At 48.2% G+C, this 22,604-nt stretch overlaps 1 protein-coding gene across 4 annotated transcripts in view; it reads right to left on the reverse strand.

The window, feature by feature from the left end:
• Positions 1–817: 817 nt before the first annotated feature.
• The window catches only part of ice2 (interactor of little elongation complex ELL subunit 2), a 71,189-nt gene continuing 49,402 nt past the window's right edge, over positions 818–22,604 (reverse strand). For 2 of the 4 annotated variants that reach the window (XM_033014755.1, XM_033014754.1), the window contains 4 exons: positions 18,306–18,390; positions 14,420–14,470; positions 5,708–5,969; positions 1,795–2,149 (listed from right to left, as the gene is read on the reverse strand). In XM_033014755.1, coding sequence (XP_032870646.1) covers positions 1,937–2,149; positions 5,708–5,969; positions 14,420–14,470; positions 18,306–18,390 — 611 coding nt within the window. In that variant the 3' untranslated portion in view covers positions 1,795–1,936. Of the gene's footprint in view, positions 2,150–5,707; positions 5,970–14,419; positions 14,471–18,305; positions 18,391–22,604 lie in introns of all 4 variants that reach the window. The other 2 variants (XM_033014753.1, XM_033014756.1) reach the window with 2 other exon arrangements.

A 22,604-nucleotide genomic window follows, 5' to 3' on the forward strand; every position in this document is an offset into this window, starting at 1 on the left:
GCTGCACCTGCATGCATTCTTTGCTGCCTGCTGCACCTGCATGCATTCTTTGCTGCCTGCTGCACGCATTCTTTGCTGCCTGCTGCACCTGCATGCTCACTTCACTGCCTGCTGTATCTGCATGCATTCTTCACTGCCTGCTGTATCTGCATACATTCTTCACTGCCTGCTGTATCTGCATGCATTCTTCACTGCCTGCTGCACCTCATGCTCACTTCACTGCCTGCTGCACCTGCATGCATTCTTCACTGCCTGCTGCACCTGCATGCATTCTTCACTGCCTGCTGCACCTGCATGCATTCTTCACTGCCTGCTGCACCTGCATGCATTCTTCACTGCCTGCTGTACCTGCATGCATTCTTCATTGCCTGCTGCACCTCATGCTCACTTCACTGCCTGCTGCACCTGCATGCTTATGGTCCACGGTTATGATGATCGAAATGAAGGCACAAAGTTAGGACACATGAGTAATGACAGAAGGCGGTACGATGGCACAGCGGTAGTGGCACAGCGCCAGTGATCCGGGTTTGATCCTGACCACGGGTGCGGTCTGTACGGAGTTTGCACTTTCTCCCCGTGACCTGCGTGTGTTTTCTCCGTCATGCAGGTTTGTCGGTTAATTGGCTTGGCATAATTGTAAATTGTCCCCTGCTGTGTGTAGGACAGTGTTAGTGTGCGGGGATCACTGGTCAGTATGTTCTCGATGGGACGAAGGGCCTGTTTCCGCGCCGTATCTCAAAACTAAACTAAATTAAAAATAATGTTTGAAACTCAGCACAGGAGAGAATAAAAAGCCCGGGTCAGTCACACACACACATCCAGTGAAACTCTTCTGTGTCCTTTATTACACTGTCCGGTGAAAACAGTCTTTACACCTCCCTTATATAATGTGCACATGAGTGAGGAATGTGATTCTAACCCCAGCCAAGTGTGATGTGCTGGTATTTGAGTAGGAAGGAACTGCAGATGTTGGGTTAAATCGAAGGCAGACACAAATGCTGGAGTAACTTAGCGGGACAGGCAGCATCTCTGGAGAGAAGGAATGGGTGATGTTTCGGGTCGAGACCCTTCTCCAGATTGATGTCAGGGGAGTGGGCGGGACAGAGAGAAGGAATGGGTGATGTTTCTGGTCTGAAGAAGAATCTCGACCCGAAACGTCACCCATTCCTTCTCTCCAGAGACGCTGCCTGTCCCGCTGAGTTACTCCAGCTTTTTGTGTCTAACTGCAGCCTTCATTCAGTCTGTCCGCCCCCTCCACAAGGGTTGCGATACGAGTGCTGCTCATTCTCATGTTTTCGCCGGGCAAGCATAACCCACTGCTGGAATGTGTGGTGTGTTAGATTACATTCAGTCCAGGAGAAGGCCCAGCTTGGCATGGCTTGGCTTAGCTTGTGTAGTGTGGGTGTTTGAACTAGGAAGGGCTGAGTCCTGAACGATCACATTAGATAAGAGTGCCGGAGTAACTCAGCGGGTCAGGTAGCATCTCTGGAGAATGTGTATAGGTGACGTTTCACAGAGTGCTGGAGTAACTCAGCGGGTCAGGCAGCATCTGTGGAGAACATGGATCGGTGATGTTTCACAGAGTGCTGGTGTAACTGCGGGTCAGGCAGCATCTGTGGAGAACATGGATAGGTGACGTTTCACAGAGTGCTGGAGTAACTCTGCGGGTCAGGCAGCATCTGTGGAGAACATGGATAAATGATGTTTCACAGAGTGCTGGAGTAACTCTGTGGGTCAGGCAGCATCTGTGGAGAACATGGATAGGTGACGTTTCACAGAGTGTTGGAGTAACTCAGCGGGTCAGGCAGCATCTGTGGAGAACATGGATAGGTGACGTTTCACAGAGTGCTGGAGTAACTCTGTGGGTCAGGCAGCATCTCTGGAGAACATGGATAGGTGATGTTTCGGGTCGAGGCCCTCCTCAGACGCCCCACATTCACTGGCCGGCTTTGCCTTGAGCTCTCTGTGTTTTCTGCATTGCCCGTCTCTTCTTCACCCGATTCTGTGCGCTCCTTCTCTTCCTCCGTTTCTTTGGTGCTGGGCCTGGCTTCTGGCTGGGCTGGGCTGGCGGGAAGTGGTGACTCTTTGTCTCCGTGGTAACCGCCCCTCCTGGGCCGTGAATCTCTCTCTTTGCTTTTGCCACACCCACCTACAAACACAACGGCAGATAAGAGTTTCCACAGCGTCAAATCCCAGAGCACCATCCTCCCACACAGCTGCAAGACAATTACAGAGAGCTTTCCCCTTCCCGTTTAGTTGTTGGAACAAGGAGACCTGCCAGTAATTACTCCTGGGCTAAGTACAAGCTCAGGCAGCTCCTGAAGAAAACTAATATGCTGCACATTAGACCAGAATTAGGCCATTCAGCCCATCAAGTCTACTCCAACATTCAATCATGGCTGATCTATCTTTCCCTCTCAACCTTTCCCCTGCCTTTAACCCTGACACCCGTACTAATCAAAAATCTCTATCAATCTCATTAAAAATATTGAGTCTGAAGAAGGGTTTCGTCCCGAAACGTTGCCTATTTCCTTCGCTCCATAGATGCTGCTGCACCCGCTGAGTTTCTCCAGCACTTTTGTCTACCTTCCTTAAAGATATCCATTAACTTGACCTCTGTGGCAATGAATTCCACAGATTCACCACCCTCTGACTAAAGAAATTAGTCTCATTTCTAAAAGTACGTCCTTTAATCCTGAGACTATGACTTCTGGTCCTAGACTCTCCCACTAGTTGAAACATCCTTTCCATCATCCACTCTATCTAAGTCTTTCACTATTCGGTAAGTTTCAATGAGGGCCTTAGAAGGGTCTCGACCAGAAACGTCACCTATTCCTTCGCTCCATAGATGCTGCCTCACCCGCTGAGTTTCTCCAGCATTTTTATCTACCTTTGATTTTTCCAGCATCTGCGGTTTCTTCTTAAACTGAATGATCCTAGCAAGGTGTTCAAGAAGGAACTGCAGATGCTGGAAGATGTTGGATATGCTGCTGCACCCGCTGAGTTTCTCCAGCATTTTTGTGATCCTAGCAAGATTGTGGTTCCAATCTCTCAACCCACCTCGTTGTGCCCCTTGTATCTGCCCCCTTTAGTTCTACACTCATGAGCTCCCAGCCTCTGTCGCTATTTCCACCCTTGGCTCTCCCAGTTGACTATCACGTCAAGCATCCCCTCCACACGTACCTACCCACAGCTTATACTGACTTCCTCCATCCTCCTTCCCACCTCTGTGTACGGACCATCCCCTCTCTACTTTCAGTCCACTTGTAGAGTCTCAACACAAAATGTCACCTCTGTCCATTTCCTCCACAGATGCTGCCTGACCCATTGAGTTCCTCCAGCATAGACCATGCCTTGCTTTATATGCCGTTCGATTTCAAGTGTGTAGGAAGGAACTGCAGATGCTGGTTTAAACCGAAGTGAGACACAAAAAGCTGGAGTAACTCAGCGGGACAGGCAGCATCTCTGGAGAGAAGGAATGGGCGATGTTTCTGGTCGAACTCTTCTTGAGATTAGTTAGGGAAAAGGGAAAGGAGAGATATAGACAATGATGTAACGAGATGAAAACCAATGAATGAAAGATATGCAAAGTGAAGATGATAAAGGAGAGACCATTGTTAGCTGTTTGATGGGTGATGGAGAGAGAGGGACCATTTCAAATGCTCTTTCAAACACTACTTAATCTCATGAGTATTTGCTTCCACTAAGGCAGTGTGTTCTAGATTTTGACCAGCCATTGGGTGAAAAAAAAATCTTCCTCAGATACATAGGGCAGCACGGTGGCACAGCGATAGAGTTGCTGCCTCACACCGCCAGCGGCCTGGGTTTGATCCTGACTACAGGTGCTCTCGGTACTGTGGAGAGCGTGCGAACTCCACATAGACACCTGCTGGCCTTGCTTGTTATCAAATGGTCTCTCTGCCAATTTATGATCATAATATATGGACCATTCTGAATCTTATTCTTCTCCATAATGACTTTCAAACTTCTAGAATGATGACACTATTCCTAAAATTGTCATCCACTCATGCTTCCTCCACTTGCCTTGATTCAATTCCAATACAACCCTTTCTCTGGTACCATTTTCTACAAATTAATTCAATAAACTCTCCAAGATAATCCTTGAACATTCCTTCCCATCTAAGTCTTTAGCACAAAGTTAGTCCACGTCAATATTGGGTCTGTATGGAGTTTGCACATTCTCTTGACTTGACTTGAAAAAAAGGGTAGAAAAAGAAAACAATTTCTGTAGCAAAGGTTTCTAAAATTAGAGAGCATAGATTTATAGGGAGTGAGAGGATGAGAGTGGATCTGTGGAAGATTTATATTCACACAGAGGGTGGTTGGAATCTGGAACACACTGACCGAGTGGGTGATGAGGTGGTGTCAGACAACATTAAATAAGGTCTCAAGGCACAGAGGCTATGGATCAAGTTGGCTGCCGTACAGCGCTTTCAGAGCCGGAGAGGTGGGTTCGATCCTGACTACGGGTGCTGTCTGTACGGAGTTTGTACGTTCACACTATGACTGCTTGGGTTTCCTCCCCCCCCCCCCCCCCGAGATGTTCGGTTTCCTTCCACCCTCCTAAGACATACAGGTATGCAGGTTAATTGGCTTGGTATCAATGTAAATAGTCCCTAGTGTGTGTCTATAGTGTTATAGCCCTGTCCCACGGTACAAGTTCATTCCAAGAGCTCTCCCGAGTGTAAAATTAAAATCAAACTCGTGGTAAGCACGGAGAATGAACGTAGTGGGTACGTTGGAGCTCGGGGACGTCTCTTAGCGCTAACGGCAGGTACTCGGGGAGACTCGCTAACGGCCGGTAAGCACGGGAAGACTTGTGAAGATTTTTCAACATGATGAAAAATGTCCACGAGAGCCCCGAGTACCGACGAGTGGCCATTACCGTAAATCTCCGAGTTCGAATCAGGGCAAACTCGGGAGAGCTCTTGGAATGAACTCGTACTGTGGGACAGGGCTTTCAGTGTGCGGGGATCGCTGGACAGTGCAGGCTTGGTGTTTCCGCGCCGTATAGGGCTCTGGTGAGACCACATCTGGAATATTGTGTACAGTTTTGGTCTCCTAATTTGAGGAAGGACATCCTTGTGATTGAGGCAGTGCAGCGTAGGTTCACGAGATTGATCCCTGGGATGGCGGGACTGTCGTATGAGGAAAGATTGAAAAGACTAGGCTTGTATTCACTGGCGTTTAGAAGGATGAGGGGATCTTATAGAAACATATAGAATTATAAAAGGACTGGTCAAGCTAGATACAGGAAAAATGTTCCCAATGTTGGGCGAGTCCAGAGCCAGGGGCCACAGTCTTAGAATAATGGGGAGGTCATTTAAGACTGAGGTGAGAAAAAACTTTTTCACCCAGAGAGTTGTGAAGTTATGGAATTCCCTGCCACAGAGGGCAGTGAAGGCCAAGTCACTAGATGGATTTAAGAGAGAGTTAGATAGAGCTCTATGGGGCTAGTGGAGTCAAGGGATATGGGGAGAAGGCAGGCACGGGTCATTGATAGACGATCAGCGATGATCACAATGAATGGCGGTGCTGGCTCGAAGGGCCGAATGGCCTCCTCCTGCACCTATTTTCTATGTTTCTCTAGACTAACCTAAAAAAAGTTGTTCTTGGTCAAACAGCCCCCAGCAGTGGTGGTGTGTACTCTGTCTCTGACAGCACAGGGAATGGCGAGAACACAAACCTTTTGAGCGTGGGGATTGTCCGCAGGTCTCGGTGGGAAGGTGCAGGGGGCTCTGCCGTGGTGGATGTGAAACGGCAGCAGCACGCTGGGATCCAGGGGCACCCAGGGCATGGAGAGGGTGGATGGGATGGCAGGCAGAGTGCTGTGCGTAGCGTGGAGGTTGTAGGCTGCTCTGGTGAACCTCCCTCCCAGAGACGTGCGATAAATGGTGATGGACGAATCCCCCGAAGAGTGGCTGAGCAAGTAGCGGTCCTCCGGCAGGCTGGGATTTAAAGAGAGAGGGAGAGAGAGTATCTGTTACTGTTTAAGAAGGAACGGCAGATGCTGGAAAATTGAAGGTAGACAAAAATGCTGGAGAAACTCAGCGGGTGAGGCAGCATCTATGGAGCGAAGGAAATAGGCGACGTTTCGGGTACCGAAACGTCGCCTATTTCCTTCGCTCCATAGATGCTGCCTCACTTGCTGAGTTTCTCCAGCATTTTTGTCTAATATCTGTAAAGCCCCTGTCCCACTACCACGACCTAATTGGCAGAGATTTCCCTTGACCCATACTCGCAGCATGGTCGCCCGAGGTCGTAGGCAGGTAGGCAGCGCGGCTCCCGCCAGCAGCGGCCTCTGCAGTCCGTCTGCGTTTTTATTATTTTATGTCTATGTTTTAATGTAGTTTTTGTTATTTTTGTGGGGTTATGTGTGTGGGGGGGGTGGGGGTGGTGTGGGGGGGAGGGGGAAACTTTTAAATCTCTCCCTGCACGGGAGACCCGACCTTTTCTTTGTCGGGTCTCCGTTGTCGTTGGGGCTGCAACGAGGAGCGGCCTCCAACAGGAAAACCGGGGGCTCGAGTGCCGACACTCACCTCACCGTCGCGGAGCTGGCCGAGTCCAGAGCGGGTGGAGCTGTGGTGGACGCTGCTGCGGCCCGACCCCCGGAGATTCGGTGGCTGCAACTGCGGGTTTGGCGGACGGCACCGGGAGCCCGCGGGTCCCTGGAGGGAGACCGCTTTTCGGGGCTTCCGCAACGGCGACTTCTCCCGCCCGAGTTGCGGGGTTGAAGAGCACCTGAGCAGGGCCTTACAGCACCGCCCCGCGCGGCTTGGAATGGCGGCGGGCTGCGAGCGCGCACCGGGGGCCCTAACACCAAGACCCGGTGTGCGGCCTTGCATCACCCGGCGTGGTTTAATGGCCACGGGACAATTCGCCATCGCCCGCTGGGGGCTTTGACTTTGACTCTGACATGGGGGGGGAGAGTGCAGTGGAGAGAGAAGTTTTTTTGGCCTTCCATCACAGCAATGTGATGGATGTTTATGTAAAATATGTTGTGTCTTGGGTCTATTTGTTGTAATGTATGGCTGCAGAAACGGCATTTCGTTTGGACCTCACGGGGTCCAAATGACAATAAATTGAATTGTATTGTATTGTATTGTATTGTAGGAGGTCTTCGTAACTCTTCCTCGTGCTCATGAGTGGTCTCCGCGTACTTGTGGCCTCAAGTAGGTTGCGGCATTTTCTCCAGCCAGATAAAAAATGTTCACGAGTAAAAAAAAAAGTTGGCATGGAAAAAATGGATACTTTTTACTCGTAGGTAGGTCGTGATGGTAGTCGGAGATAGTCGTAGGTAGGTAACTGGCCCGAGAAAAAAAAATGCAAACATGACATAATTTTATCATGTGATCATTTTCCACTCGTAGCTAGTCGTAGTTGGTCTTAGGTGTGGAAGACTGAGGTCCAGGGGGGTCGTAGACATAGTCGTAGGTCTTTTACTTCGGCGAGTCAACACGACCGTGACATTTTTCTCAACTCGTCTAGGGTCTTCTAAACCCGTGGATTAGGTCGTCCAGGTGGGACAGGCCCTTTACTGGGTAAGTCTTCATAGTTTAGTTTAGAGCAAAAACAGACCCTTCGGCCCACCGAGTCCGCACCGCCCAGCGATCCCCGCACGTTGACACTACTCTGCACACACTGGGGACAAGTTTACATTGAAAACCGAGCCAATTAACCTACAAACCTGTGCGTCTTTGGAGTGTGGGAGGAAACTGAAGATCTTGGAGAAAACCCCGGGTGTGATCCTGAGCACAGGTGCTGTCTCTACGGAGTTAGCCTGTTTTCCCTGTGGGTGGGTCAGGAGCTCCGATTTCCTCCCACATTCCAAAGACGTGCAGGTTTGTAGGTTAATTGGCCCTCAGTAAATTGCCCCCGAGTGTGTAGGCTAGAACTACGGGTTTTCGGGTGACTGTGGATGGCACAGATTTGGTGGGCTGAAGGGCATGTTTCCATGCTGTATCACTAAACCAAACTTAACTAAGCCCCTCCAAAACCTTCACATCATTCCTGGATGACCAGAACTGCAGGCAATACTCCAAATGCGGCCTATCCAAAGCCCTATAAAAATGCACCATGACTGCCTGACTATTTTAGTTTAGTTTAGAGATACAGCGCGGAAACAGGCCCTTCGGCCCACCGACCAGCGATCCCCACACACATTAATACTATCCTACACACACTGGGGAAAATCATATATATTTTTCCACACCATCTTCATTAGGTGATTAAGCTGGAGGAGATACAGCATGGAAACGGACCCTTCGGCCCAACTTGCCCATGCCGACCGACATGTCCCATCTACACTAGTCCCACCGACCCTCATTTGGCCCATAACCCTATAAACTTTTCTATCCATGTACCTGTCCAAATGTATTTTTAATGTTGTTATTGTTTCTGCTTTAACTACCTCCTTTGGCAGCTCACTCCACGCACCCACCACACTGTGAAAAAAAATGCCCCTCAGCTTCCTATTAAATCTTTTCCCTCTCACCTTAAATCTGTATCTCTTGGTTATGAATCCCCTAAAGAGACTCTGGGTAAAATACCTTATAAATCTCCCCTCATCCTCCTGTCCTCCAAAGTCTTAGCCTGTCCGACCACACCCTTTGGCATCCAGGCAATCCAGGCAACAACCTCGTAAATCATCTCTGCACTCTTTCCAGCTTAACAACATCTGTCCTATACCAGTGTGGCCAAAACTATACACAATAAAACAAATGTGGCCTCGTAAATGTCTTGTACAACTGGAACATAACATCCCAACTTCTATACTTAAAAAAGACACAAAATGCTGGAGTAACTCAGCGGGACGGACAGCATCTCTGGAGAGAAGGAATGGGTGACGTTTCGGATCAAAACCCATTTTCAGACCCATTCTGTCACCCATTCCTTCTCTCCAGATGTGCTGCCTGTCCCCCTGAGTTACTCCAGCTTTTTATGTCTATCTTCGGTGGAGGCTGAGGAAGGATCTCGAACCGAAACGTCACCCACTCCTTCTCTCCAGAGATGCTGCTTGTTACTCCAGCATTTTGTGCGTATCTTCAGTTTAAACCAGGATCTGCACTTCCTTCCTACACATTTTGTCTACAGTTCCCTCCCTACACATTCTATAGTCAATATCCAATGTGGCAAAAAGCTTCTTGTCCACAGCCTCGGAATTCTCGTTAAATCTTCCTCCATTTACTTTAGTATCTTCAGCAACTTGGAAATGTGGCATTTCGTTGTCTCAGCCAAATTATTGCTTTCCATTGGAATCTGAGCACAGACTCCCACAACCACCCTCCCCCACCCCCCCCCCCCCCCCCACCCCCCACCCTTCCCAACCCATCACCCCTCAAGCCTTCTAGCCCATGGTGGCTTTGTTTAGTCTTTCATCTTGCTCTTTGCCCAATAATCAGTTCTCAATCTATGTGTTATCAGTTGCAGTTGCAGTTTAGTTTATTGTCGTGTGTACCGAGGTATAGTGAAGAGCTTTTGTTGCGGCTATCCAGTCAGTGAAATGACAATACATGATTATAATCGAGCCATTGGGGTGGGAGATTGCACTTGGTCTGCCCTGTTTCAACGAATGCAATTAACCTGGCGTGCACAATCAAATAGAACAACTTGTCCCTCAACAATAGACAACAGGTGCAGGAGTAGGCCATTCGGCCCTTCGAGCCAGCACCGCCATTCAATGTGATCATGGCTGATCATCCCCAATCAGTACCCCGTTCCTGCCTTCTCCCCATATCCCCTGACTCCGCCATTTTTAAGAGCCCTATCTAGCTCTCTCTTGAAGGCATCCAGAGAACCTGCCTCCACCACCCTCTGAGGCAGGGAATTCCACAGACTCACCACTCTCTGTGAGAAAAAGTGTTTCCTCGTCTCCGTTCTAAATGGCTTACCCCTTATTCTTAAACTGTGGCCCCTGGTTCTGAACTCCCCCAACATCGGGAACATGTTTCCTGCCTCCAGCGTGTCCAGGTCCTTAACAATCTTATATGATTCAATGAGATTCCCTCTCATCCTTCTAAACTCCAGAGTGTACAAGCCCAGCTGCTCCATTCTCTCAGCATATGACAGCATATGATTCTTTACATATGATTCAACTTTAGGCTGTGCACGCCAAACGCAAGAAGAAGAAGATCGAGCCATTTACAGTATTGTCTATTTCCCCACCACTGATGTTAGGCCAATAGGTGAGAAGTTCACAACTTCCCCTCTCCCACATCGGAGCTGCAAGGAGGAGGAGCGGAGTGGAAGTGCTGAGCAGACTCGCTCGTTCACTGAGTTGGTGAGCCCGTTCGGTGGCTACTCTCCCCACGTCCGCTCGCTCTCCCTTCCCTCACCACTGTCCCTGCGACCATCCCGTTGCGGAGAAAACAATTCAAGTCTGCCCAACCCCTCCTTGCAGCTGAAATCCCCCAATCCAGGCATCATTCCGGTAAACCCCCTCTCCAGAGATCCACACATCCTTCCTGGAATGGGACGACCAGAACTGTACGCAATTGCTCCAAAAGCGGCCAACCCAATTTCCTATGGAGCTGCATCATGACTTCCTGACTCTTATACTCGTTGCCTTGACCAATGAAGGTAAGCATACCATACATTTCCTTTACCACTTTATCTACTTGTTTTGCTACCTTCAGGGAGCTGTGGGCTTGAACCCCAAAATCCTCAGATTACAGACCGCTCCCAGGAATGGAACTCAGTCAGAAACATGTATAGGACAAGTTTGCAGGGATATGGACCAAGCGCAGGAAGGTGGGACTAGTGTAGCTGGGACATGTTGGCCAGTGTGGGCAAGTTGGGCCGAAGGTCCTATTTCCATACTGTATCAGTCTATAACCATGCATTTATAACCTGAAGTTCTGCATGGGTGTTGAAGTTATATTGATTAATTAATTGAATGATATGGTATTGTCACGTGTACTTGGTACAGTGAAATTATTTATTTTGCAAATGCCAAGTGTTGCCATGCAAAGAGTGCCGCCAAAGTTTCAAAAGTATTGTATGTAGTCCCTCTTCCCCCTCCCCCCCTCACCCCAGTCCCCCTTTGTTCTCGGCAGCCCCCCCCTCAAGGGCACCAAGTTATATGGTGGGATTTACACAGGCAAGAAAGAAGCTTACTAGGGAAAGGTTAATAAAGAAATAACAGACATGAAGTCCCAGCACTGAGTTGCTCCAGCATTTTGTGTCTATCTTCGGTTTGAACCAGCATCTGCAGTTCCTTCTTACACATCACTGAGACATGTTCTCCCTCAGCGTTTAAGGCAACTCACACTAACTGCTTTCGCTACTCCATGCCCACTTGCCACAGAGCAGGCAAGAGTCAAAAGTTGACACAAAATGCTGGAGTAACTCAGCAGGACAGACAGCATCTCTGGAGAAAAGGAATAGGTGAGGATTCGGGTCGAGACCCTTCTTCAGACTGAGATTCAGGGGAAAGGGAAACTAGAGGTATGAAAAGGTACAAGACAGATCAGAGCCGGCAACGCAGCTCAAAGAGCACACAATGGTCCATTGTTGGCTGTGGAGGAGGTGATAATGAAGGGATACGAACAGTAAAACTAGCAGGATGACTAAGGTGGGGAGGGATGGAGAGAGTGGGGATGCAAGGGTTATTTGAAGTTAGAGAAATCAACATTCATACCGCTGGGTTGTAAGCTGCCCAAGCGAAATATGAGATGCTGTTCCTCCAATTGGCATTTAGCCTCACTCTGACAATGGAGGAGGCCCAGGACAGAAAGGTCAGTGTGGGAATGGGAGGGGGAGTTAAAGTGTTTGGCAACTGGGAGATTGGGTAGACCTAGCGCGGGCGGACTGAGTGGAGGAGTTCAGTGAAACGATCGCCAAGCCTGCGCTTGGTCTTGCCGATATACCTGGAACAACGGATACAGTAGATGAGGTTGGAGGATGTTCAAATGAGTCAAGAGTGTTTAATTGTTATACATAGAACCATCAGAACAATGACCTTTTTTCCTTGCCGCACCTTAACAGCTTAATTAACGCCATAACACACAGATATATCATTTGTAATTTGGTAAAACATTGAATAAATGAATGCCCAAAAAGATCAAAGTCGTCTGTGCAACCGAGAGAGTTGAGAGAAGTTGATCAAAGAGCATGAAACACACTGTGGCTGAGTGAGGGATGTCTAAAGGGCTCAGAACTGAAATATTTGATCAAAAAACTGCCAACATGTCTGCAACGTTCTGCAAAAGGATTAGGAACAAAGCGCAGTATTTCATATTCCTCAGAACAGGTATTTTCAAGTCTGTCTGCTGTGACGTGCCTGTACAGGGCAGAAGATCAACAAGCATACACTGTGTCTCTGCTGAATGAGGGTGTGGTGCTGCAAGATTAGCTCCGGTTCCATTGGGTTTAAAGGTGTTGCTCCGTGCCTTCTGGCTGCACTTCACACCCGCCATCCTCATCTCTGGACACCCTGTGCGTAGGGGAGAGGGTAGGGCCGAGGATTGCTCCTGGGCCTGGTCAAGCTGGCCATCCGTGAGTCACAATGCCAAGGGGAAGAGGGCATTGCCCGAGCCGGCTGCCTGCCCCTTTTCCGGGGTTACGTCCCTGCCCAGGTGGTGTTTGAGAGGGACTATGTGCTGTCCACGGGCGTCCTGGGGGGATTTCTGGGACCTAATTACTTTGCAATATTTTTAAACACCTATTTTCGCTTCTTCATTCTGGGGTATTGCGTGTAGATTGATGATAAAATCCATTTTAAAATAAGGCTGTAACGTAACAAAATGTGGAAAAAGTGAATGGGTCTGAATACTTTCCGAATGCACTGTATCCACCCTGAGAAATAGGTTCTGACTATTCACTCCATCTATGCCTCATAATTGTGTGTGCACTTCATTGTCTCTTTTCAGCTCCAGCGTTTTAGAGAAGGCAACCCAAGTCTGTCCATCCACTCCTTGTGGCTAATTCCCTCCAGTCCAAACAGTATTCAGAGCGGCCACGGGAGGGAGAGCACGGCCTAGATGGGGGAGTGGCCACTGGAGGCCCTGCAGCAGCCTGGGGCTGGGCTGGACCGGGCGCCGCTCCAAGAGGCCGAGCGCGTGGACCGGACGCGGCCTACAGCGGTGGAGCAGCGGCGGAGGTCACCACGGCAACGCTTGGCCAGACCATGGCAACGGGCCTTCATGGTCAGGTCAAGATCCCCGCACTTACAACAACTGGGACTTGGAAATGGCACCAAACTGGCGACTCTGTATACTGTCTCCGTGTCCTGCTGCTCCACACTTGCATTGTATCTGAGATACTTATCCAAGATGTATCTAGACAAAAATGCTGGAGAAACTTGGCGGGTGAGACAGCATCTGTGGAGCGAAGGAATACGTGACGTTGCGGGTTGAGACAAGAAACGTCATCTGTTGCTTCGCTCCATAGATGCTGCCTCACCCGCAGAGTTTCTCCAGCATTTTTGTCTACCTTCGACTTTTTCAGCATCTGCAGTTCTTTCTTAAACAAGATGTATCTAAGTGCTTATGTATAGTGATACGTACCGAACTGTATACAAAAATGTATTTCACTGTACCTTGCTACATGTGATAACAAAGTACTGAGGTACTGTGAAATTCATTTTTGTACACAGTTCAGTACATGTATCACTGTACATAATCACTTGAAGATACATATTAGATCAGCATAGTCATACAGTGTGGAAAAAGGCCCTTCGGCCCAAACACCCCCCACACCTACTCCATCCCTACCCCATACAGGATCGCCTCTCTCACATACTGCTCGCACCAGGCTCGCACTTTCCGAACCAGACTCGCACTTTTCGCACCAGCCTCGCACTTTTCGCACCAGCCTCGCACTTTTCGCACCAGCCTCGCACTTTTCGCACCAGGCTCGCACTTTCCGCACCAGATGCCCCAGCCACTCCTCCCCCTACCTCCACACTGCTGCCCCTCCCCGCCCAACAGTTGCTCAACGTCCCACAATGCTGCCTCACCCACCCTGCTCCCCCACCCCACTCCCACCCAGAGCTGCCCCACCCCCCACCACTACTGCACCCCTCATCCCACACTGCTCCGCCGCCTATTCTGCTCCCCACTCCCACCCCACACTGCTGTATGTTCACAGCTCCCCCACCCTCCACCCAGAGCTGCCCTAGCACCCATTCAGCCCCCCCCCCCCCCACCACCCTATTGCTGCCCCCCTCATACCGCTGCTTCACCCCCTCTCTCTGCCGACCGCCCACACTGGTCCCCCAGCCCTGCCCAACCCAGATCTGCTCCCCCACCTCTCCACCCACCTGCCCCGCCACTGTTAAACTGTCCATATCGTACACTGCCTTCTACACCCGACCAAGGTTTGCCCATGGTGTAGGGCCCAAGACTGTGAGAGATTTGCATGAACACATCATGAGGTCTGGGCATTACACACCACTCACCTCGTCAGCTTCCTCAGTATATGGTGAAGGATGTTTATCGAGTTGACGGGGCTGCAAGGACAAGAAAGAGTAGCGTTAAAAATCGCAGCAACAATACAGAAGGGGAAAAGAAAGCAAATGTTTGTCACAGTGGAGCCGGTCTGAAGAAGGGTCTCGACCCAAAACGTCACCCATTCCTTACCCATTAACCTACAGTTAACTCAGCAGGTCAGGCAGCATCTCCGGACAAAAGGAATAGCTCATGTTTCGGGTCGAGACCTTTCTCTCGGTCTGAAGAAGGGTCTCGACCCAAACTTCACCTATTCCTATTCTCCAGAGATGCTGCCTGACCCGTTGAGTTACTCCAATGTAAAGTAACAAAGTAAGTACACCACAGACTATAAATGAGTTTAAATGGCCCACGGGGCCAGGAAGGAATCAGAGGATTGAAGGCGTTGCTAGGTTGAGCCAAGGTTGTGCATACTATTTATATAAACTCTTCCCACCTCATTGCCGTCTGCATTTCTCAGTCTCTAGCAGATTATACATAACTCACTGCCATGTGATGCTTTCACTAACACCACTCAGTATAAAGCAGACTGTCAGGATGCTTCACAGCTTGGTTTGGAAACAGCGCAGCCCAAGACCACGAGATATTGTAGAGTGTAGTAGATGTAGGCCAATCCCTCACACAGACCAACCTCCCCACCACACACTCCGGCTACATCTCGTGCTGCCTCGAAAAATCAGCCGACATAACCAAAGGCTTGTCCCCGTCCCACCCTGGTCATTCCTTCTTCTCCCCGCTCCCGTCCGGCAGAAGATACAGAAGCTGGAAAGTGCGCACCACCAGATTCAGGAACAGCTTCTTCCCCTCTGTTATCAGGCTGCTGAACGGTCCTTCCATAAGCTCGGATATTGCACCTCTACCCCATTGCACATTGGATTTTGTCTCTGGAACTGATGCGCTACAATGCTGAGAATGCCACAAATTCTTTGAATCACCTCCCTCTGGAAGGCAACTCCGGACTGTTAAAGCTGCCACAGCCAGACATAAAAACTGTTTTTATTCACGAGTAGTTGCTCTACTCAACAGCCAAAAATCTGTAGCCTCCCTTTGATCTGGTATTTTGTTGGTTCACATGCTTGATAGAATAGAATAGAATGCAATTTATTGTTATTCAAACCTAGATTTGAACGAAATATCATTTCTACAGTTTTTTACATTACAAAACAATCCAAGACCCACTTAACACAGTTTACATAAACATCCATCACAGTGAGTCTCCAACATCTCCTCACTGTGATGGAAGGCAAAGTCTTTATCTCTTCCCTTTGTTCCTTCTCCCGTGGTCCAGCAGTCCAACTGCAGTGTGGAGGCGAACTGGGGCTCCGATGTTAAAGCCCCCGGCGGGCGATGGTAAGTCCTGAGGCCGTTTAAGCCGCGCCGGGTGATGTTAGGCCCCGGCTCCATGTCCTTAAACCCGCGATTCCAGCGGGAGAAGTCGCCGTTGCGGAGCTCGGAAAAGCGGTCTCCCACCAGGGACCTGCGAGCTCCCGGTGTTTTATCATTAATGTCTTATTAATATTAATGTTTAGTGTTTTCTGAGTCATTCGTAACTGTCACTGTATGTCATGTTGTTACTTGTGGGCGGAGCACCAAGACAAATTCCTTGTATGTGAATACTTGGCCAATATACTTCCTTACTTACTTCATCATGTATCTGTACATCTTGAATGCTTCGATTGTAATCATGTATTGTCTTTCCGCTGACTGGTTAGCACTCAACAAAAGTTTTTCACTGTACCTCGGTACACGTGACAATAAACTAAACTGAATACAAATAAAGTTAGTAGTAAAGGGAATCAAAGGGGAGCTGATGGTCAGGGGTGAGATAAAACTAGCAGCTGGACAGCAGAGATGTAAGGAGAGAGGCATTGGCACTGATTAAATTGCTCCTTTGGGATCTGGCATGAACATGATGGCACAACATGGCCTTAGAGTCATAGAATGAAACAGGCCCTTCAGCCCAACTTGCCCACACCAACCAACATGTCCCATCTATACTGGTCCCACCTGCCTGCGCTTGGACCATATCCCTCCAAACCTGTCCTATCCATGCACCTGTCTAACTGTTTCTTAAACATTGGGATAGTCCCAGCCTCAACTACCTCTTCTGGCAGCTTGTTCCATACACCCACCCACCACTCTCTGTGTGAAAAAGTTACCCCTCAGATTTCTATTAAATCTTTACCCCTTCACCTTGAACCTCTGGTCCTCGATTCTCCTACTCTGGGCAAGAGATTCTGTGCATCTACCTGATCTATTCAGGCAAAAGACTATAGGTGCAGGAGTAGGCCATTCAGCTGCTCGAGCCAGCACCGCCATTCAATGTGATCATGGTTGATCATCCCCAATCAGTTCCCCGTTCCTGCCTTCACCCCTTACCACTTGATTCCGCTAGCCCTAAGAGCTCTATCTAACTCTCTTTTGAATGCATCCAGTGAATCAGCCTCCACTGCCTTCTGAGGCAGAGAGTTCCACAGACTCACAACTCTCATGATTTTATACACCTCCTCTTTTGCTGTTATGGGTATTATAAGACAGTGATAATTTTAAATCTGAGTCACCAGGGAATGAATACAAACCACGAACCTCACAGTGGAGATGAAAGGAAGGACTACAGCCTGAAGTCACACACGATACAAGGTGTGATGGGCAAATTCTGCTGCCAGATTCAACCTGAGGGCTGCACAGCGCCAGAACCCGGGTTCACTCCTGAGCTTGGGTACTGTCTGTGTGGAGCTTGCACGTTCTCCCTGTGACCGTGTGGGTTTCCTCCGGGTGTTCCAATTTCATCCCACATCCCAAAGACACGCGGGTTTGTAGGTTAAGTGGCCCTCTGTAAATTGTGCCTAGTGTGTAGTTTTAATTTAGTTGAATGTCACATGTACTGAGGTACTTTTGTTGCGTGCTATTCAGTCAACGGAAAGACTACACGTGTTTACAATCGAGACATCCACAGTGTACAGATACACGATAAAGGGAATAACGTTTAGTACAAGATAATGTCCAGGTAAATCTAATCAAAGATAGCCCGAGGGTCTCCAAAAAGGTAGATAGTAGCTCAGGGCCGCTCTCTAGTTGTTGATATGATGGTTCAGGTGCCTAATAACAGCTGGGAAGAAACTGTCCCTGAATCTGGAGGTGTGCGTTTTCACACTTCTGTACCTCTTGCCTGATGGGAGAGGGGAGAAGGGGGAGTGACCGGGGTGAGACTCATCCTTGATTATGCTGCTGGCCTTGCCGAGGCAGCGTGAGGTATAAATGGAGTCAATGGAAGGGAGGTTGGTTTGTGTGATGGTCTGGGCTGCGTCCACAATTCTCTGCAATTTCTTGCGGTCTAGGATGGGGCTGTTCCCAAACCAAGCTGTGATGCATCCTGATAAAATGCTTTCTATGGCACATATTGAGAAGTTGGTGAGGGTTGTTGGGGACATGCCGAACCTCCTAAGTCTTCGAAGGAAGTGACAGGAGAATAATTAGGCCATTCGGCCCATCATCTACTCCGCCATTCAATCATGGCTGATCTATCTCTCCTAACCCTAAGAGGAAATGCTCTGCTTTATTAGCCGTTGCTTCGATATGGGCGGTCCAGGAGAAGATGCTGATGATATTTACTCCAAGGAACTTGAAGCTTTCAGTCATCTCTACTTGAAAGCATAGGGAGTAGATGTGAAAGTGTAACAACATAGAACTAGTGTGAACGGGTGATCGGTCAGTGTGGACTTAGTGGGCTGAAGGGCCTGTTTCCTTGCTGTATCTCTCAACTAAACTAAAATCACGCTAAAGTTAAAGGTGGAACCACTAATGGAGAAGCATCACCATGTAGCTCCAGCCACTTACTTGAAGGATCCAAGTTTTTCTGTTATAGATGCTGCTGGGAACTGGTCAATCAACAGGATCTTCGATGTGAAGACATCAATGTGACCTGCAATATAGCAAGGATGGATATACTGGAACAATATCAATAATAATACAAGCCGTTATTAAAGGCAGAAATGAACAAACATGAACTCTTCAAAAGATGCACGGTGGCGCAGCGGTAGAGATGCCGCCTCACAGCGCCAGACACCCGGGTTCGATCCTGACTACGGGTGCTGTCTGTACGGAGTTTGTACATTCTCCTCGTGACTGGGTGGCTTTTCTCCAGGTGCTCCGGCTTCCTCCCACTCTCCAAAGTCGTGCAGGTTTGTAGGTTAATTGGCTTTGGTAAAGATTGTTAATTGTCCCTGGTGTGTAGGATAGTGCTAGTGTACGGGGATCGCTGGTGGGCAGACTTGGTGGGCCGAAGGGCCTGTTTCGGCGCTGTATCTCTGAACTACAGTAAACAAGATGTAGAAACAAGGAACTGCAGATGCTGGATTATAAAAGAAGACACAAAGTGCTGGAATAGTTTAGTGGGTCAGGCAGCAACTCAGGAAATATGGACAGGAAGGTGATGTGCAGGAAGGAACTGCTGATGCTGGTTTAAACCGAAGGTAGACACTAAAAGCCGGAGTAACTCAGCAGGACAGGCAGTATCCCTGGAGAGAAGGAATGGGTGATGTTCTGGGTCGGGAAGCTTCTTCAGGCTCTTCTACATGAACCATTTCTATTTCTGCTCAACAATAAATGGCTGCTTAAACTGAATAAGCAATAGGCAATCCAGCAATAGAATTTCAGGAGCAAATTTCAGAATCTCAGGAATCCCCAAAGTATTTGATTTAAGCAGTCAGGGGACTTTGTCGTGCAGGCACCATTACATGAGGAATTAGTACAATAATTTTGTGTACAACATGTATTCACAAGCAACAACTCATATAATGGCAATGAACTCAACGCTGCACTCTTCTTGAGCACAAGAAATGCTGACCCAAAAAGAAGATTAAAGGGATGCAATGCTCAGGCTTTATAAGGTTCTAGTCAGAACGCATCTGGAGTATTGTGAGCAATTTTGGGCCGTATAACTGAGGAAGGATGTGCTGGGCACTGCAGAGGGTCCAGAGGTGGTTTACGAGATCGATCCCAGGAATTAGTGGGTTAACAGATGATGAGCATCTGACGGCACTGGGCCTGTACTCGCTGGAGTTTAGAAGAATGAGGGGGGAACCTCATTGAAACTTACCGAATAGTGAAAGGCTTGGATAGAGGGGATGTGGAGAGGATGTTTCCACTAGTGAAAGAGTCTCGGATTAGAGGTCGTAGCCTCAGAATTAAAGGACGTTCCTTTAGGAAGAAGATGAGGAGGAATTTATTTAGTCAGAGGGTGGTGAATCTGTGGGATCCATTGTCACAGGCGGCTGTGGATGCTGTCAATAGATATTTTCAAGGCAGAGATAGATTCTTGATTAGTACGGGTGTCAGGGGTTATGGGGAGAAGGCAGGAGAATGGGGTTGAGAGGGAGATAGATCAGCCATGATTGAATGGCAGAGTAGACTGGATGGGCCGAATGGCCTAATTTTGCTCCTATCACTTATGACCTATAACACCCACCTTTGAGCAATGGTTGATGTATATCTCAATGAAAAGGCAATGCTTTAATGGGCAGTATTACCACAGCAGTAACATTTAGATATGGATATAGTTTTTACTGAGTACAAGAAGCTATCTTGGTGCAGGCAATACCCAAAATTACACTTAGTAATCCCTGTTTCCCGTGAAGTCTGGGGTCAACATTTCAGCCCAATCTCCGTTGCAAAGTCACAGATCTTCCCTGAACCCAGTTAACAACTATATATGAAATAGCATAGTTCCTTGTTTCCATCCTTTGAATTAACACAACATTTTCAAAAGGACACAAAATGCTGCAGTAATTCAAGCAGCATCTTTGGAGAAAAGGAACGTTTCGGGTCAAGACCCTTCTTAAGTCTGAAGCGAAATGTCACCTTTTCTTCACAGATGCTGACTGACCTCCTGAATTACTCCAGCATTTTGTGTCTATCTTCGGTGGAAACCAGTATCTGCAGTTCCTTCCTACACTTGTTGCCTGACCCGTTAAGTTACTTCTTCATTCTGATGAATGGTCTCATCCCGAAACCATTTTCTCCAGAGATACTGCCTGACCCGCTGAGTTTCTCCAGCAATTTGTACCTGTGCATGTTCCCCAGAGATGCTGCCTGACCCGCTGAGTTACCCCAGCACTTTTGGTGAGGCAAAATCTCTGGATAACATGGATAGATGACGTTTTGGGTCGAGACCCTTCTTCAGATCCATGTTCCCCAGAGATGCTGCCTGACCCGCTGAGTTGCTCCAGAACTTTGTGTCCTTTCGTGTAAATCAGCATCTGCAGTTCCTTGTTTCTACAAAATTCTCAATATCCTTAGGCATTCTGTGTGTGTCCTCCTCACATCTCCTCCCACCTGCCATTGTAACATTAACATATTTCCATGCAAAACTCATCATCAATTTATGAATAAAAAACAGCTGGGAGACCAAACCATTCCCTGGGGCAGCCAGTTCCTGTCATTAGACAATAGACTATAGCAGGAGTAGGCCATTCGGCCCTTCAAGCCAGCACCGCCATTCAATGTGATCATGGCTGATCATCCCCAATCAGTACCCCGTTCCTGCCATCTCCCCATATCCCCTGGCTCCGCTATCTTTAAGAGCCCTATCTAGCTCTCTCTTGAAAGCATCCAGAGAACCTGCCTCCACAGCCCTCTGAGGCAGAGAATTCCACAGACTCACCACTCTCTGTGAGAAAAAGTGTTTCCTCGTCTCCGTTCTAAATGGCTTACTCCTTATTCTTAAACTGTGGCCCCAGGTTCTGGACTCCCCCAACATCGGGAACATGTTTCCTGCCTCTAGCGTGTCCAAACCCTTAACTATCTTATATGTTTCAATGAGATGCCCTCTCATCCTTCTAAATTCCAGAGTGTACAAGCCCAGCTGCTCCATTCTCTCACCATATGACAATCCCGCCATCCCGGGAATTAACCTTGTAAACCTACGCTGCACTCCCTCAATAGCAGGAACGTCCTTCCTCAAATTAGGGGACCAAAACTGCACACAATACTCCAGGTGTGGTCTCACTAGGGCTCTGTACAACTGCAGAAGGACCTCTTTGCTCCTATATTCGATTCCTCTTGTTAACATATTTCCATATAATACTCATCATCAATTTATTAGTGTCCTGCACTGTTCAAAGTTTTTTCTGATTTCCATATTAGCGTTTGTAAAGTCACATTGTAGGTTGCATTGTAGTTAAATGTATATTAAATATGCTTTATAATGAATACAGGAAAAGAACATCCTGGTCATAATCATATGAATGATCTCAAATGTTTGCAGCAGAGTTAATATCTGAACTGTACCAGGAAATGCTAAAGTACTCAGCAAGTCAGGGGGCTTCTTTAAGGGCCTGTCCCACTTTGGCAAATTATTTCAGCGATAGTTGAAAAATAGGCTGTTGCCTCATGGTGGCGATGTGACGTGGGGTGATGCCTGTATTGTCGTGAGCGGTCTCCTCAAGTGCCGTTACTTATTTCTTGTTGCCGCTGGGTTTTGAAATGTGGGCTTGATGTTGCCCATCTACTCTGGTCGTAGGTTGTCGCCAGGATGACGCCGGGATTCATTGCTCATTGCTGAGGGTCCAGCCTGAAACCTCAGCCTTTGGAGTGTGGGAAGAAAGCGGAGCATCAGGGCAAAACCCACACAGTCACAGGGAGAATGGCAGGGAACATAAAAACTGACTGCAAAAGTTTTTATAGATATGTGAAAAGAAAGAGATTAGTTAAAACAAATGTAGGTCCCTTGCAGTCAGAAACAGGTGAGTTGATCATGGGGAACAAGGATATGGCGGACCAATTGAATAACTACTTTGGTTCCGTCTTCACTAAGGAAGACATAAATAATCTGCCGGAAATAGCAGGGGACCGTGGGTCAAAGGAGTTGGAGGAATTGAGTGAAATCCACGTTAGCCGGGAAGTGGTGTTGGGTAAATTGAATGGATTAAAGGCCGATAAATCCCCAGGGCCAGATAGGCTGCATCCCAGCGTACTTAAGGAAGTAGCTCCAGAAATAGTGGATGCATTAGTAATAATCTTTCAAAACTCTTTAGATTCTGAAGTAGTTCCTGAGGATTGGCGGGTAGCAAACGTAGCCCCACTTTTTAAGAAGGGAGGGAGAGAGAAAACGGGGAATTACAGACCAGTTAGTCTAAC

Source organism: Amblyraja radiata, chromosome X, assembly GCF_010909765.2.
Source record: "Amblyraja radiata isolate CabotCenter1 chromosome X, sAmbRad1.1.pri, whole genome shotgun sequence".
NCBI lineage: Eukaryota > Metazoa > Chordata > Chondrichthyes > Rajiformes > Rajidae > Amblyraja > Amblyraja radiata.